The 12,800-nt window shown below is 37.5% G+C and overlaps 1 protein-coding gene across 2 annotated transcripts in view; it reads right to left on the bottom strand.

Moving 5' to 3' along the window:
• The window catches only part of arhgap45a (Rho GTPase activating protein 45a), a 33,393-nt gene that overhangs the window by 14,679 nt on the left and 5,914 nt on the right, over positions 1 to 12,800 (bottom strand). For both annotated transcript variants that reach the window (XM_065262352.2, XM_065262351.2), the window contains exons 3-14: positions 9,235 to 9,381; positions 7,801 to 7,885; positions 5,966 to 6,038; positions 3,774 to 3,846; positions 3,448 to 3,579; positions 3,193 to 3,254; positions 2,806 to 2,916; positions 1,345 to 1,425; positions 1,074 to 1,253; positions 790 to 927; positions 374 to 564; positions 63 to 178 (exon numbers count right to left, since the gene is read on the bottom strand). In XM_065262352.2, coding sequence (XP_065118424.1) covers positions 63 to 178; positions 374 to 564; positions 790 to 927; positions 1,074 to 1,253; positions 1,345 to 1,425; positions 2,806 to 2,916; positions 3,193 to 3,254; positions 3,448 to 3,579; positions 3,774 to 3,846; positions 5,966 to 6,038; positions 7,801 to 7,885; positions 9,235 to 9,381 — 1,389 coding nt within the window. The remainder of the gene's footprint in view (positions 1 to 62; positions 179 to 373; positions 565 to 789; positions 928 to 1,073; positions 1,254 to 1,344; positions 1,426 to 2,805; positions 2,917 to 3,192; positions 3,255 to 3,447; positions 3,580 to 3,773; positions 3,847 to 5,965; positions 6,039 to 7,800; positions 7,886 to 9,234; positions 9,382 to 12,800) is intronic.

The raw sequence follows: 12,800 nt of genomic DNA, 5'->3' as shown, positions 1-12,800 counted from the left end.
TTTGAAAATAATAATATTTATTAGCAACATTTTATTATTAAATGTTTGTAATTGACACAGACCTTGACCACGTCTTTGTTTAACCACGCCCCCTTCTACCAGCCCCGCCCCTTCTGGAATGGGTGGAGCATCAGAGCTGTTTTCTCTACAGAGGCTGTTGTTCCGGGTCCGAGTAGGTCTGAATGGAGTAAAAATTGTTTATCGTTACAGATTTAAAACAAAGCTAAATAATACATTTAAGACATCAGCCATTTTACACAAAATTAAATATTTAATGCAAAACAGTGTTTTTTGTTTACAAGTTGAAAACTGGACATCATTGTGAATGTACTGCACATAATCTGCATTCTGTTGTAATAAGCAGATTTCTTACTGGTGGCTAGATGCAGAATACTTCTCAAACTGGTATTGTACTGGGACTTCTGGCCTGAGCTGCAGGTTTTTGACGTATGTGGCGTACTGTTGAGCCGGATCATACAGCTTACAGCTTTCACACAGCGTCTGAAAATGAACCGGCAGTGCTGCTGTCTGCACATGCATCGTCTGATAGTATGAGATTGTGCACTAGACAAAGAGAATCAACAGAATGAATTAAACCAGTTGTATATATATTTTGCTGTGTTTACCACAGGTGCTGGTTGTCAATGCCAATATCTAGAACTGTCAACATCATTGAGTTTTAAAAACAGATTGTTATCTTGGCTGCTGACAGTTTCAGTCATGTTATCAAGATAATAAGATAACATATACGATCTTCAGGCGTGTAATGTAAACTCATCTCTGTCTTACCGCTCGTAAAATCTGATCGGTGTGTTTGATGAGTTCCTGGATCTGTTTTAACACATTCACCTTCATGTCCTCCAGTTCCTGATGTTGAGTTGTAGCATCAGCAATGCAGGTGCGATATGTCGCCTCCGCCTCCTCTGCCTGTGAACAACACAACCACAAGTCCTGATCTATTTCCGTTTAACATGAGGTCATAAAATGACACATCAAACTGAACTCAGAAGTATAGCATTGATGTACATATTGTGCTGTTGTTAAGAAGAGTGTGTTGTTGTGTATTGTCTGACTTTATTTCGTGCTTCCTCCTCCAGTCGTCTCTTCTTGTCCAGGACTTTAGTGGTCGAGTTGCTTCCCGTTCCGCTTTGTTCCTCTTCAGCTCTATTGGCGGCCGTGCGAGCTCTCTCATACTCTTCACATCGACCCATGTAAAGTTGACGAGCCTTGCGTAGATTCGACTCGGCCTCGGCCTGACCCACACAAATACACAACAATACACAAACCTCAAAAATACACACATTTACAAATAAGAAAACAAATACTATAAGTCAATGTAAATACCAGCTTTCTTCTGGCTCTCTGCCACTGCTCTTTAATATCTCGACGTTTCTTCTCATGTTCCTGTCTGCGCTGTGTCATAGGCTGACGGAGAGAGACAGACAGACAGTGAGAGAGTGAGACAGACGGACAGATACAGACAGACAGACAGACAGACAGACACACAGACACACAGACAGACAGAGACAGGCAGACAGAAACAAACAGAGAAAGGCAGACAGAAACAGACAGACAGAGAGACAGACAGAAAGAGAGGCAAGCAGACAGAAAGGCAGAGACAGACAGGCAGAAAGACAGACAGGCAGAGACAGACAGACAGACACAGAGACAGGCAGACAGACAGGCAGAGACAGACAGACAGACAGACAGACAGACAGACAGAGACAGACAAAGACAGAGACTGACAGGCAGAAACAGACAGAGACAGACGGAGACAGACAGACAGACAGAGAGACAGACAGATACAGACATACAGACAAACACAAACAGAGACAGACAGGCAGAGACAGACAGACAGAGAGACAGGCAGGCAGGCAGACAGACAGACAGGCAGGCAGGCAGACAGACAGACAGGCAGGCAGGTAGAGAGACAGACAGACAGGCAGAGACAGACAGATACACACAGACAGACAGACACAAACAGAGACAGACAGACAGACAGACATACAGAGAGACAGGCAGACAAAAACAGACAGATACCCACAGACACAAACAGAGACAGGCAGACAGACAGACAGACACACACACACACACACACACACACACACACACACACACACACACACACACACACAGACAGACAGGCAGACAGACGGCAGGCAGACAGACAGGCAGGGACAAGCAGACAGGCAGAGACAGACAGACAGACAGAGAGACAGACAGACAGGCAGGCAGAGACAGACAGACAGAAACAGACAGATACACACAGACAGACAGAAACAAACAGAAACAGGCAGACAGACAGACAGGCAGAGACAGACAGACAGACAGAAACAGACTGACATACAGACAGAGAGAGACAGTCAGAGAGAGACAGGCTGACAGATAGACATACAGACAGACAAAGAGAGAGAGACAGTCAGTCAGACAGACAGACAGACAGACAGACAGACAGAGTGACAGACAGACAGACAGATAGACATACAGAGAGACAGAGACAAGGCAGACAGACAGACAGACAGGCAAAGACAAACAGAGAGAGACAGTCAGTCAGAGAGAGACAGGCAGACAGACAGACAGACGGAAAGACAGAGACAGATAGACATGCAGAGACAAACAGACAGACAGACAGAGACAGACAGACAGGCATTGTCTCAATGCAAATTATAATTGTTTTCTGTGTGTTGATTTTGGGGTGAAATATATGCACGACAACTATTATTTAAAAAAGCAACTTTTTTTTAAACTTTCAGTCCTACATGTTGCATTCAGTATGTTATTTGTGTGTTGTGTTGTGTGTGTTACCTGTAGAAATGAGTGTATATAGATGTTGTTTGTGGCCTGTTGTAAACCACTGCTCTGCTCTGAGTCCTGCTCAAGAGCCAATGAGAAGATCGACAATAACGGCATGTTTTCCTGAAACAGACAGAAACAGAGATTAACACACTACTGTAAACATACACAACAACACAACCCATCATTCACATCAATAACAAGTGTCCTCTCTACAGCACATAAACTATCATCTAACACATGTTCAACACTACACATATTGGTTTATTTTAAACCTACAAATGTGTTTGTTATGTAAAGTAAATGTTTTGCTGCTTGTGCATCTGAGTTTAAAAACATCAGCATTCACACATGTAGACGTATCATAATAACTGTACAGATGTTGTAAATCTACAGTACCTGAATAATGTTTTGTTTACAGGACTGATAGAGTCTCTGAAGACCTTTGGAGAACTCATTTTCTGTCACAGAGACAAAATAATCACAACCTCAGTATAAACAAACATATCCGCTTTATTTCTCATGGTTGTAGAGAGACGATGACATTCACAGAAATATTGACTGGCCAATCACAATACAGAAGATCAAAAAATCTTGCACACACGTTTGCTAAAGTTTCTTTATCAGAATAAATAAATAAATGCATGATGTTACCCAGAGCGATTCTCTTGTCTACGTATCCAATGATGTCTTTCATGTATTTGGCGATAGATTTTGTGTAACTGAGAGCCGAGTCGACTCCGCCTTCACTGCGTTGTAGGAGAATATCAACTTCTTGTGCACTTACTGCAAACACAACACAACATAACACATTATATTAAACAGACATCAGATTATATGATCATTATCAGCTTATATACGAGACTCAAACCCATAACCCGTCTGTGTTAACATCTTGATCTATCAGCTGAGCTACACAAGCCCATAAAGAGTCATAAATGCACAACTTTATATGACCGATACACAACACGCATACTCACTGCAGTCCTGACTAAATTCTCCTCCTCCTTCAGATCCCTGTGATGATGAAACCCTGTACAGATCCTCCATAGACTACACACACACACACACACACACACACACACACACACACAAACACACAATATATATATTAACTGGACATAAATTAAAAAAAACAAATAACAAGCATGTAATTAAGTAAGGAATAATTGATGACGGGTTGCACACCCAAGGTGGTAATGCAGCACAATGCATTATTTTCAAATATTTTAAAGGACTGAAGTCAATTTTCTACTTATACCACGGTAATCACAGACATTGATCTCGTGGTTATATTAAAGGCGACATTTCACAAGAATTTTTTAAAATGTCAAATAAATCAAAATACCCCACAGATAATTTATTATAAGATTGCCACTTTGTAGGTGTGAACAAAAATGTCCTTTAAAATGCAAATGAGCTGATCTCTGCACTAAATGGCAGTGCCGTGGTTGGATAGTGCAGATTAAGGGGCTGACATCACAATGGGAGCCAAATCTTAATGAGCTATTTTTTTATTTTTGCCAAAAGATACTGGGTTTTTCTTTTACACATTTTCTAGGTTGATAGAAGCACTGGGAATCCAATTATAGCACTTAAACATGGAAAGAGTCCGATTTTCATGAGATAAGCCCACACCTTGATAAGCCCAGGTGTGGGTTTATCAAAAAATAATGCATACCTGTGGAACATTTCTCAACCAAATTGAATGCTTTATTCAACAGCCCCATGGTATAATGTAACATAATGTAGCATAAGATAATTTGTGACCCTGTCTGTGAAATCCAGGTTAAAGGGTTAGTTCACCCCAATATGACAATTTTATCCTGTGTCATTCTAAACCACCAAGTCCTTTGATTGTCTTCAGAACACACTTTTTGATATTTTTGATGAAAACCAGGAGACTTGTGACTGTCCCATAAACTGCAGTTTGACAAAGCTCAGAGAAGAATGACAGACATCGTTAAAAAGGTCCATGTGCCATCATTTGTTCAATGATAAGAAGTGATTAAGGATAAATTTGTCATTTTGGGGTGAATTAACCCTTTAAAGTCACATAATCTAATGATGAGATTTGGAGCATCAAAGTTTGATTTCACATTGATTTTAATGTTTGACATGATTTGATAAAGATATCAAGGCTATATGTGACCCTGGACCACAAAACCAATCATACTGTAAGCCACACAGGTATATTTGTAGCAATAGCCAACAATACATTGTATGGGTCAAAATATAGATTTTTTTATGCGAAAATATTTTATAAATATATATCCTGAAGATATTTTATAAATATATCATTAGTAATATGTGTTGGACTTCATTTGGAGATCTTTACATTTTTTGCACCCTCCACATTCCAGATTATCAAATAGTTGTTTCTCGGCCAAATATTGTCCAATCCTAACAAACCATACATCAATGGAAAACCTATTTATTCTGCTTTTCAGTAACTCAATTAAATCTTAAAATTGAGGCGTATGACTGAATTTTTGGGCCAGGGTCACATATTTTCACAGAATATGCTTTACATTATGTTGGATGATTTTATGTAGAAAACAGGAAATCACAAATAAATGACTTGAGGTGAGTTTTCACAGACTGGCTCACAAATATAAATTAACTATTTAAAGTAATAATCTTATTAATATTGGTTCACTTATAAATAAGGTATAACATTATGTATATAGTAAATAAACAGAGTCTATATGTAAGTTGTAATAGTTTTATCAGAAACATCATGTGGTAATATTTTACACGACTTCCTTTTCTAAAGCTGTCAGGACATTCAGTCGTCCTCTTGCTGTATATTACTTCACTTTTCTGTGTCTGAAACGGTCAATATCTCTCACTATCTGAACCAAATGCATTTAACACTTGTACACCAGACACAAAGGAGACAAACGAGACTTAGAGTTGAATTATGTGTGTGTAATGATTCTTCTGAAGAGGAAAAAAATAATCCTGTGCGTCATTATAAGGTTTTTTACACAAGTGTGTCGACAGAGCAACGGTTTGACTGTACAGAGGTGCTAAGGAAACAAAACGCTCGCATAACAAAGCAGGAAGCAACCCACACAAACACACACAAATGTGTGTGCGCGCGCACACACACACACACACACACACACACACACACACACACACACACACACACACAAAGTTTACTCACTCTGCTCTTCTCTGTTGGTGGCAGGGACAGAAGAGTCGAGCTGTCAATCTCACCCATCAACAGCTCTGAAACACTGAAAAAAAGGAAGACGGGCTGGATCAGATGATGATGTGTATTAGTTAGGAGAAATAAACACACAAACACTTATTAAAGTATCATTATATAGAGCTATAAAGATCATGTGGTGTGTATTGCTCAGATCACTTCATCCTGAAATGATCAGATATGTGACCCTGCATCACAAAACTAGTCCAAATGAAGATTGAACATAATATGAATGAACATATTATGAATGCTAAATATATTTTTAAAATATTCACAGTAGGAAATGTACAAAATATCTTCATGGAACATGATCTTTAGGTAAAGGTGCAGTGTGTAAATTTTAGAAGGATCTTTTGACAGAAATGTTATATATACAGTACTGTGCAAAAATTTTAGGCCACAATGCCAGAATCATATTTGTTGTTTTGCAATTGTATCGTGATCATATATAATTGTTTCTAAGTCTCTTTAATAGAATACATCCAGAAAATACTGGAAATGTGTATGTAGTATTAAAAACTGTATAAAAATGTAAAATGATGTGTCAAGTTTTTAGGGTAAACTCCCCTTCCACTTGAGCAATAGCAGGAAACTGCAGGATCTATTAAACCTTAATAAAATGTAATCTTAATTTCTAATTGTAAAGAAATCAGTCTTTTTACTTCATTCTGCTCAAAAAACTCAAGAGAGGCCACACTAAACACCGACAATGCCTAAATAAGACATATAAGGGAGTCGCACACTGGACGTGCAGCACCGTGTCGAGTCGCGTCTAGAACAACTCGGAGGTATCGTACACCGGAAGAGCACATTAAATAGTGCAAGCTTAGTCAGATAACGTCTACTTAAAAATGCAAAATATACGTTAGCAGCCAATGTTAATCGTTAATGATTTGAAACAAATATGATGTTATTTAATGTTAAACTATGCGAGTGGCGCGACAGGGATTTGAGCAACTTCCTGAGTCAAAGCTGGGTGCCACGGACAGGCGCCACCTGTTGGCGCCGGTGTGCGTGTACTTATAGAAAACAATGATTGTTTTTTTTTAGTACGGTGCTGCATTACGCTGAGCTGTGTCCTGAAATTTTTTTTTGTACATATTTCCTGTATTTCTGTTTGCATCTTAATAAAATTTATTGAAAAATAAATATGGATGGACATTAAAACTTCTAAAACAACAAGTCTGGTGGTGGTGGTCTAAAGACTTTGCACAGTACTATATATATATATACATAACTATATTATTAGTGGTGTATAAAGACTTTACATAATGAGATGTATTGTTTTTATTACATTAAAATGAGACGTTTTTATCTACATACAGTGCCGGTCCCCTTGCATGGAAGTCAACGTCATGTTTCTACAGTAGCCCTAAACGTACATACTGCTCTACAGATGTTGTCTCAGACGATGACATATTTGTCCCGTGGTGGCTACTGTACATTCTATGTGCTTCAAAAGGGAGGGGTGCAGTTCACAACCTCACCACTAGACGCTGCTAAAATCTACACACTGCACCTTTAACCTCCTAATGCTGCGTTCACACCAGCAGCAGTAGAGGCGTTAAGCGTGAGTAATTTCAATGTTTAGTCAATGTAAAGATGTAGCATGTAACATCAAGGTTAGGCGTTTGATTCCCAGGTACTAGTGAACATATGTAATATAGAGATAACATGAAGTGTAAATGGCTTTGGATAATGGTGACACTGAAGTTGTTATCTATTCCTTTAACATCATTCATCATCGTCATTCAGAACGGCTGAAGTAAATTAACTGTGTTAGTTCTTACTTGCTGCTGAAGGCCACGGCGATGGTCTCGATTGCTTTCTCAAAGTCTTTCTTCTGAGCATCTGTGGTGCCTTCATAACTCAACCCTGAATGACACGGAGAAGAAAAACGATTGAAACATCTGAACACACTTCTGCTTTAATCACACACAAAAACCAGAAGTGATGTCACATTTATAGAAAAAGGTGGAACACCTGTATAGATGTCTGTCAGACCAGTTTAAAGGGATAGTTTACCCAAAAAAGAAAATTCTCTCATCATTTACTTACTCTCATGTTGTTTCAAACCTGTATAAATTACTTCTGATGAACACAAAGGAATATATTTTGAGGAATGTTTGTAACTAATCAGAAGCTCCATTGACTTCCATAGTATTGTTTCCTACTATGGATGTCAATGGGGTTTCTGATCAGTTTGGAGTAAATGATGACAGAATTTTAATTTGTAGGTGAACTGTCCCTTTAATGTGTGTTCAATGTAGAGACACAATAACCAAAAAACAACACAATATAAACAAACACATACACACACGATTGTGTAAAGTTCTCTTATGTTTAACTTAATCTTTTTACAGTGCGTCGTGAATGTGTTAGCCTAGCCCCATTCATTACCTAGGATCCAAACAGGGATGAATTTTAGATAAAGTGCAATATTGAAGTGAAAAGTGAAATATTGAAAAATTGTGCCGTTTTCCTTTTAATTAAAGTCTAAAGGCTTCTGGTCTGAATAATATTTTTAGAGGAACCTGTGACGTGTGATGGATGATCTATTGCTTCCTGTAAACATCATGTATAATAATAAAGTGAGCTGTGATTGGTGGTTAAATATGTCAATCAGACAGGCGATTTTTTAAACGATTATGTGAAATTACATATTAAATCCAAAGATCATTTAAATTTAAATTCTGTGTCTGTACAATAAGAAAAACATTTTTGATATTAAATCCCCAGAATAAAATGAAAACTGTTGGGTGTATATACTCCATCTTAAAAAGTGGAGTATAAAAAGTAAAACTGAAGCAGAGTTAAAAGCTACAATCTGTAACTTTATCCTCTTCATCACATCTCTGTTTGAAAACTAAAATAGCATTTCAGATCTTCTTGCAGAGTTATTTTCTTAACTTAGTATTAGATGTTGGCTGTTTCATTTAAAGTCACCATTATGGTGATCAGCGTTTGTTTTAGTTGAAATTGAAAAAGTCTAAACATCATCATCTAGAAAATGTATATATTAATTTAGTGTTTGCACACTAATGTATCTTTTTCTGATAAAGTCAGACTGCACTTCTTCAGTGTTACTTTTTAAGATTAGGACAATATATACACCCAGCAGGGTTTAATTTGCTATGTGCTGTTTTGATATTTGTAACTGATCTACCTTAGATGTTGATGTGTTTGTGATCATAAAGATGTGAGAGACTTGTGTTTGATCTGACCTTTAACCTTTGAGATGAGAGTTCCCGCTGCCGTGAGTGTTTCTACAGTGTTCAGTAGTGGATATGTACTGATCACCTGACGTAACACTCGTAAAACTTCTCCCAAACACTCATGAACCGCTGACCTGCTGTGTGTATCTTCTTTCACTGCAGAGATTAAACAAACAAACAAACAAACAAACTTTAAATATGAAGTCTTACAATCACCTTAATAATAATGATGTCATCGTTACTGTCACTGTTACAGATGTCATTGTGTTTGAGAAAATATCAAAGCTTTTACATTTGTTCATTTAGCAGAGGCTTCAATCCAAAGTGAATGACAAAATAGAGAGCATTTAACAATTTTTTAAATTTAGTCTCTGACCTAACGTCATTGCTGAAATGTTTTTGAATCTTTGATGTCTGTGTCTATGAGATTGTAAGTGGATGTATGAAGTTCATAGAGATGTGTTACAGGAACTTCAGCAGATTACCTATGAACATCATCCACAAACACAAAGGAGTGGTTTCCTGGACACGGCTCATCCTAGTCCTACACTAAAATGCATGTTTGAGCTGTGTTAATTTAAAAACAACTTGTATTGACATATCTTAATTTATATCAGTGTCATTGTTTTGTCTCAAGATTTTCACATCAGTATGTTTTTTTAAACATTTGTTGGTAAAAAAAACTACTTAAATGTCCTAATATAACTAAGGCCTAGTCCTGGATTAAACTAAAACCTGTCCAGGAAGTGTCATAATTTTCAACATTATATCTATTGCAAAAATGTATTAATAGATAATAACTAAAATCAAGAGCATAACGTTTCCACAATAAAAGTTAAATTAAAATGTTATGTAGCATGCCAAAATTATAATCTCTTTACAACTTAACCATCATAACAAAGTATGTTTTTAAATAATAATAATAAATAGAGATGCACCGATAAAAATTTACCAATACCAATAACCGATTATTTAGACTAATATCGGCCGATATCAATAGTTTAGTGGTTATATTCATTTGAAATCTAACATTCACATAATGACCATTAATATTAAACATTAAACTACTGATGTTTCTAAAAATTTTCTTTACACAGGGCTCAAATTGCGGTTTCCAGTTCTCTTTTGGGTGACAGGAAATATCGGCCATGACTATTGGCAGATTTAATACTATCGCCAATAGTGAGAAAAATCACTTTTATTGTCCGATACCGATTATTGGCCGATATATCGGTACATCTTTAATAATAAATACAATATTAATTTGATACATGTATTCCTCTGTATCCATTTAGGTGGTCCTTAGCTACAAAAGGTTGAAGACAGTCGATATATCGGTGCATCCCTAAACACTATGTAAGGGATAATGTAGAGGCAGCCGGTAGTTATTGGGAAATAAGCCCCGACAGTGGGATCAGGACCCGACACGAAGCGGAGGGTCTTGTATCACACTGAAGGGGCTTATTTCCCGATAACTACCGGCTGCCTCTACATTATCCCGCTTATTACACCACTAATTGCCACATAGGAAAAAAAACTGGACATGAATATGAATTTGAAACATTTTATTGGCATATTTGTTTTAAATTAACATTTTTATCCTTTCGCAAAACTTTGCACAGATGCATAAAATGATCGTAATACCTTATTAAGATCCTCTGCTTCATACTTGTCTGTCTCCATTTTTTTCTTTTTTAGCCAGTCTTTGAGAAGTTTTAATGCCCATTCTGTATTTTTTTGAGTGTTGGCTTCGTAGCTGTCATGCTCTATTTTGTCAAGTTCAGTCTCAGTAAGCTCTCTGTGTCTTGTCGTTGTTCGTTCTTCTATCCACTGTTTAAATGTTTTGTTTTTTCCGTACATGTTAAAATTAATGCCAAAATTTCCATTCTAATTGTGGTTGTCCAGTGTTTGTCACAAGATGGCGCCAAACAGTAATCTTTATTGGCGCGGAGCGATTTTAATCCTACAAGTAGTACCGGCTATGCGTTATTACTTTGAAGCGGTTATTATTTGAAAAGAACGAACCTGCAAATGTCTCAACTGACCAATCAGAATCAAGCATTCCAGAGAGCCGTGTAATAAGCGAGGATACAGTATAACACACAATACAAACATTGGTTAAAATGACTCTATGTTTAGCTGTTATCATGTGACACCACACTGTACTGCCTACTGTCCACTTCACAATACACTTCACTGCACCACATACACTGCATTTAATCACACAAGTGGGAAGAGTATCACTAAGATACTCCTATCTCATTCTCTCTTATCTATTTGGTTAAACAACTAGTAATCTAGCTGCATATCTTGTTCAATATCACAAGAGTCCTGATATAAATGCAGATGATTTCACCGCACTTTCTCTTTCTGTAGCAGTCATGATAAATCAAAGGAACAAAGGAAACGTGGGTAAAATAGCAGGAGTTTGGCTCCTGAAATCTCATCCATTTCAGCAGGACAATGAAAGCTGTTGTTGTGTATAACAAAAGTGCTTGTGTGTGTATCTCTCTCTCTCAATGTATGTTGAGACTGTGGGTGTTCTTAAAAATGCACAAACACACAACAACACAAGCGAGGGTGAAGCTTCAAACATGTGTAGAATTTATACACTTTCATCTGACATTAAAGCAAAAAATGAAAATTATGCCAAGATTTACTCACTCTCAAGCCATCCGAGATATGGTCATCAACTTTCAGACAAACACAATTTGAGATATTTTAGAAAATCTTCCAAGCTTCATAAGGGTCCATTACTTTTAAGCCCAAAAAAGTCCATCTACAAAGGGTTAACAAAGGCCTTGTGAAGGTAATCGATGCAGTTTTGTTAGAAAAATATCCATATCTAAAACTCTTTATTAAACGGCACTCTAAAATGCTAGATTCTGATTGGCCAGTTGCGACATTTCAAGGGATGTTATTTCGAGATATCAACCGCTCAAAACCAATAACACACGGTAACCTGAATGCTGCAAATCATTTTGATGGGTACAGTAATAACACTTACCCCTCGTTCAGACAGCCAGCGACGTTATCGCTGTGTGTCGCTTGTCTCTTTCAATGAGGCGTTTCTAAATCTGCTTGTCATAAACAAATGAGTACCATCCACACCAGTAACTGACGAGAGAAGGGTGACGTGAACTCCACTGCTTTGTTCTCATTGGTAGTCACTCCCGAAAGTCGCTCGACATTTGCATAAAGTTAAACTTTTCTTAACTTTCTCGCGTCGCTGGACACGCCCATACGGTCGCCAACGGTCACTGTCGCTCGTGTCGCCGGAAGTCGCCAGGTTTCCATTGAAATGAATGAGATCGCGTCGCTCTGCTACTGCTTGTCGTTGGCTGTCTGAATGGGGCGTTATTATAATAGTAATCTAGCAGCAGATTACCAGTGATAAGTTGATATAACTTATAAAAACGAGTTGAAATGGTTTAACTTAACTAAAGTGTATATTGTTGATTTGACAAAAGTGCTGCATTTATTTTTTTACTTTGAAAACAACTCACAACGCACGATTCTCTCAAAAGTCTATTCTCACCGGATCTTCGCATCGTACACTATGAATAATGCGCATT

The sequence above is a fragment of the Paramisgurnus dabryanus genome, chromosome 6, assembly GCF_030506205.2.
Source record: "Paramisgurnus dabryanus chromosome 6, PD_genome_1.1, whole genome shotgun sequence".
Classification (NCBI taxonomy): domain Eukaryota; kingdom Metazoa; phylum Chordata; class Actinopteri; order Cypriniformes; family Cobitidae; genus Paramisgurnus; species Paramisgurnus dabryanus.
This window is presented reverse-complemented; position numbering and strand designations above follow the sequence as displayed.